Source organism: Meleagris gallopavo, chromosome 3 (assembly GCF_000146605.3).
Source record: "Meleagris gallopavo isolate NT-WF06-2002-E0010 breed Aviagen turkey brand Nicholas breeding stock chromosome 3, Turkey_5.1, whole genome shotgun sequence".
In the NCBI taxonomy this organism is placed as follows: Eukaryota; Metazoa; Chordata; class Aves; order Galliformes; family Phasianidae; genus Meleagris; species Meleagris gallopavo.
Window position 1 is genome coordinate 47,102,125 of NC_015013.2, and position 5,134 is coordinate 47,107,258.

The window sequence follows — 5,134 nt, forward strand, 5'->3', positions numbered from 1 at the left end:
TCTGTTTGTTTAATTATCGTGGGGAAAAAAATTCAACTAGGATACCTGGAATATTGGGCAAAATCTTCAGGCATATAGTTATCAAATGGCAGTTAGTGTTCAGTAATCTGAATTAATAAAAAGAATACCAAAATGCCTGGCTAAAACTTGCACTGAGTACCAGGGCACAGTGGACTAGGGACATAAGCACTGAGTTGTGTTCTGGAAAATGAGGGCTTTTCAAACTCAGGTATTGGAAGCTGAATGCATTAACTGTAATGTCTAGTGGAGAAAAAAAAAAAACAAAAAACAGCATCTCAAGTTCATGTTTTCGGGTCAGGTTAACGTGTGCTTTTCTGTAGTTTTTCACTGAATTGTGTCTTTTACAGGCAGCTTACTAGACTTCCTGAAAGAAGGAGAAGGGAAGTTCTTAAAACTCCCACAGCTGGTGGACATGGCTGCTCAGGTACTCCATAGAAGACAAGAAAACTGTGTTTTGTACTTAGATACAGCTTTAAGTCTTCTCTCTGATATCACCTAAGTATAAACATTGAACACTCTGGCTATTGTATGCTGTTCTTTCTTACATCTTCTGTTGTAACTTTGTAATTTGTCAAAAAGAAATCACCAGTCTTAGAATTTAGATAACAGGGAGCCAGACAGGTGCTTACCAGAGCAGCAAGTTCTTGCTATGCTCTACTTCCTGTACTTACACAGTGAGAATGGAGCTAAAATAAAAGGATATAGCTTAATGCTTAGAATAAATGTGCACAGTCATGAGAAGTAACTTTAATAAAACTTTATTTTTAAGATTGCTGATGGCATGGCTTACATTGAAAGAATGAACTACATCCACAGGGATCTCCGGGCAGCCAACATTCTTGTAGGAGACAATCTTGTGTGTAAAATAGCAGACTTTGGTCTAGCAAGGTTAATAGAGGACAATGAGTACACTGCGAGGCAAGGTAAGGCTGATTTATTTACTGAATAAGTAAGTCCAGTTATCATAAACTATTTAGAACTATTCCACTTAGCAGGTCATTATATTGTGTCTGCATGAATTAAGATTACATGTGCTTTTGCATCTGTTTTTGGATGTCATTCTGCCTAAATGCAGGTTTCTGTGAATTTTTATTGTCTTAAGTAAATTGTCAGATTTTTCAAAAAACATTTTAAATTATTTTTTTCAGATAAAAACTTAGTATAGTTTGAAGAGAACTGCAGTTCCAGAACAGATCTCCATTGCTTTCTGAAAATTATCCCACATTTTGAAACGTATTTACGAATCTCAGAGGTCTTACCTGCTTCCAAAAATTATAGACTGATCAAGTTTGATTTCCCATTTGAAATACTAAAATACTTAACCACCTTGAATTTGGCCAACAAAGAAAACTGTAAGAAATACTTTGAATGCACTCTTATTTAAAATATTTTAAAGTGTAAGCAAATCATCCGTGAAGAAAGGGAAGTCAGACATCTGTCTTTTTAATGTTTGCAGGAGCTAAATTTCCAATTAAATGGACTGCTCCAGAAGCAGCATTGTATGGTCGGTTTACAATCAAGTCAGATGTGTGGTCGTTTGGAATTTTACTGACGGAGCTGGTAACAAAGGGGAGAGTGCCATATCCAGGTAAGAGGAAATTTTTTTTCTTCTCTTTGTGGCATTCTGTGCTTCTGAAATTACCTTTTTTACTTTTCTTACTTCCATCCAGAGCCCACAGTAGATTAGCAGAGATAAAAACCTAGTCACGCTTCACTGCTTTCTTTGTTCTCAAAGATACTTGTTTTATTTACAGATTAACTGTTATATGATTTTTCAAAGTATTTTAAAATGATAGCATTTGTGAATATGACTGGTAGTTCTTTTCAGATTAGTGGGCGTTCTTACATTTTCCTATCTATCTGTTCTTGAAAATTCCACTTCATACATTTTCCCAGTAAGCATCCTAGAGTGAATATACCAGACCAGTTTTTGAAACTAAAAGTATGTAACGTGATCTACTGGATATTTTGCCATGAATAGAATTGTAAGGCAGTCCTGCAAGGCATTATATGCCTTTTTCTTGGCCTTGTTTCAAATTGAATAGAACCCAAGGGAGACAGAAGGTATTTGTGCTTAAGTCTTTCTTTTTGAAAGAACAGGCCCGAGACACTGGTAAATGTTCTATAATAAAACGTACAAGTAACTATAAAAATGAACAAGAACCAAGGAGTGAGGAATTATCAGTACAGTGAAATAATTTTTAGGAAATATATTTAATCCAAGATTTTTAAAAAATCATTCTTTATAAAGTGCTGATGTGATAGAGTCACATGCACATCATGAACAATACTGTGGTAGAGAAACCCTTGAAAAACTTTGTTTTTCCGTTCTTTGTTTAATGTCATTCAAAGCTAACATGCTTGCCTTTTATTAGGAATGGTGAATCGGGAAGTTCTGGAACAAGTGGAACGTGGATATAGGATGCCTTGCCCACAGGGCTGCCCAGAATCTCTCCATGAGTTAATGAAACTATGTTGGAAGAAGGACCCTGATGAGAGACCAACATTTGAATATATACAGTCTTTCCTGGAGGACTACTTTACTGCTACAGAACCACAGTACCAGCCTGGGGACAATTTATAAGCCAACAGTCTATATAACATGCACAGATCTGCCAAATGTAAAAGACTTGCAAAGAATTCCTGACATCTGTAAGGAATCAAAGGAAAGAAAATCTTCGCTACTTTGCATGCTCTTAATGGCAAACTGGAATTTCATAATACAGTTGCACAAAACCACTTTTCAAGTGTTATAATCTAATTTACCAATGACATGTCTTTATTTCCTATTTCCCAATTTATTTCAGGGTCCAAAGGAAGCTTACTGAAAATGTGAGGTAGTAAAATGAGTGTTGGTGTGAACGGTAGCAGAAAAAAAAATGTTTCATATCCTTTATTTGTCTAATCATCTTCTGAAAGAGGGAATTGTCTGGAAGTGATCTTGAGGGAGGACGTTTTTAAAGCAAAAGAACTTTGTGGGACCAAACAATTCCATTCCAGTTCTATAAAACTTCTATGTCCAAAATTATGTCCCCCCAAATATGGTACAACCATATTTGATGCATAGTCTTGATCTTTAAGCTTCCTCTTGCATGGTCTGAATTAGGGTAGGCAAGTTAAAAGAGAAATTGGAATGGTGAGTGACGAAGTTGATCTGAATGGTACACCTCAATAGCGAAATTAGAGAGCATAACGCACTGTGTTAATACTTGTATTAATATAACTGGAAAGTAGCATGAGAGATTTTTCTTTTTTTCTTTCTACGTAGCTAATTAAGAATAATGAAGGTAACTAGAAAATGAGGTAATATTTTATAAAATTATGTGATAAAGTATGGTGATATTTGAACTTGAAACTATGTGATACAATCGGGGGAGGAAATCCTTTAAAAATTGTAAGTTCCAATCCTACAGTGAGCTCTTAAGTGGGAAGACTACCTGAACAAAGCTCACCTTGAGAGCTAGGCTGGAGTTGGTAAATGGACGCTTCTTAGTCCTTTTGCAGAGACAGATTTGGTACTGTTGTATGTGGCTCGTATGTGTTAGTAAGGGTGGGTGCCACAAACATTAGTTGTCACTAGTTCAGGGATTTGATTGCACTTTTGCTTTTCTTGACTATTAAGACACCCTAAACACAGTTGCTCTTCCCTCTTATGCCCTTCTTACAGAATTATTTAACTAAAAATAAACAAAAGAAAATGTGAAAACTTAAAAACTAAAGGGAGAAAATATATTTAATGTTGTCCGAATATAGTGACATGGAAATTTGCTGGCAGTTGGCCCAGCTCACACTACATCCAAATTTATTTTCTTTGGCTACTGACATATCAAGCAATAACATCATGTCTTTTATTCAGCAATTTGCATGACGTTTTTGAATTTCTGATCGAGCTTATATACTTTAATTTTGAAACACTAAACTCTTAGGTAGCTGTCAGGTTTGAATTTGTATTAGCATTGTAAAGCTATCCAACAAATGATTTTCAGAAAAGCTGATGATATAGTTCTGGTACTAAACCTACCATTTTTCATGAGTTTATACTCAGTTGAATCCAGCTACCAAACGGATCTTTGGAAGAACAGTGCCATCATTTTCCATTTTCTGTCGTCATCACTCATCACCTATACATTTGTGGTTATCAAATTTTAAAAGGGCTTTATGTAAGAAAAACAAAACAAAGAAACAAAAATAAAAACCCACAAAAACAACAAAATTAAAAAAAATATATATGATGGAATTTTAATTTTTCTAAGTATTTTAAAATAAATAACACAATCATGTGAGTTTATGTATTAATACAGCTATAACAAAAAATGCCAAAAATGACATTGGCATTGTTTGGATTTTAATTACAGAATGGAACAGTTCATTGTAATAACACTTGTATAGTAAAGGAATAAAACACTAACTTAATGAACGTGTTCATTGTAAATGGTTGTGTATTATAAGACTTCTCCAAAAGAGTTTGTATGTTTATGAAAATTTATTTGTTTCACCTGAAGATCTTGATGATGTGGTTCTTACCCTAATGGAATTTAAAATTCACATTCACACTTTTTATATAAATAGTAATAAGCTTAATTATGTAACTAAGTATTTTTATAAAGTATGGCATTGTTGAACTGTTTTGCAGAATTGGTTCAAAATAAATTTCTCCTTGATTGCATCTGCTTATTTGGGAGGGAAAGAGACACGGGGAACAAAAGCAGAGTGGTCTTCATATTGAGGGGAAAAGGAGTGCAATAAAAGGGGAGACTGAACTTAGAAGCTGTAGCTGTCTTGTTGACTTTGGGATGCATTTTTATCCACTGTAAACTGTTCTAGTGTACTTTAAAGGTGCTGATTGCGTGATGTGTTATAAACTATTGGTGTCAAATGGGAGATATTTTCCAGAGCAGTTCGGTAGTCCTTGGCAGGAATTGGCTAGAATAATTTTGTCTAGACTTATTTTAAGTCTCTTTTAATAGCTGGATGGACAGACAGGCTTGGGGTTCTCAGTAGAGAACTTCCAAAGTGGGCTCCCAACTGGCAGCTGGGCTGTGGGGCAGGGGTCCTTCCTTCCTCCTTTATCTGCTGTTGGTAGCCTCTGGTGGCTTCTGCACAATTCTTTCAG

The 5,134-nt window shown here is 35.2% G+C and overlaps 1 protein-coding gene across 1 annotated transcript in view; it reads left to right on the forward strand.

Annotated features, from left to right (window-relative positions):
• YES1 (YES proto-oncogene 1, Src family tyrosine kinase) overlaps positions 1 to 4,687 on the forward strand; it is a 15,114-nt gene extending 10,427 nt beyond the window's left edge. Inside the window, exons 6-9 of the mRNA XM_019614337.1 lie at positions 353 to 445; positions 791 to 944; positions 1,478 to 1,609; positions 2,397 to 4,687. Coding sequence (XP_019469882.1) covers positions 353 to 445; positions 791 to 944; positions 1,478 to 1,609; positions 2,397 to 2,605 — 588 coding nt within the window. The 3' untranslated portion in view covers positions 2,606 to 4,687. The remainder of the gene's footprint in view (positions 1 to 352; positions 446 to 790; positions 945 to 1,477; positions 1,610 to 2,396) is intronic.
• Positions 4,688 to 5,134: the final 447 nt, after the last annotated feature.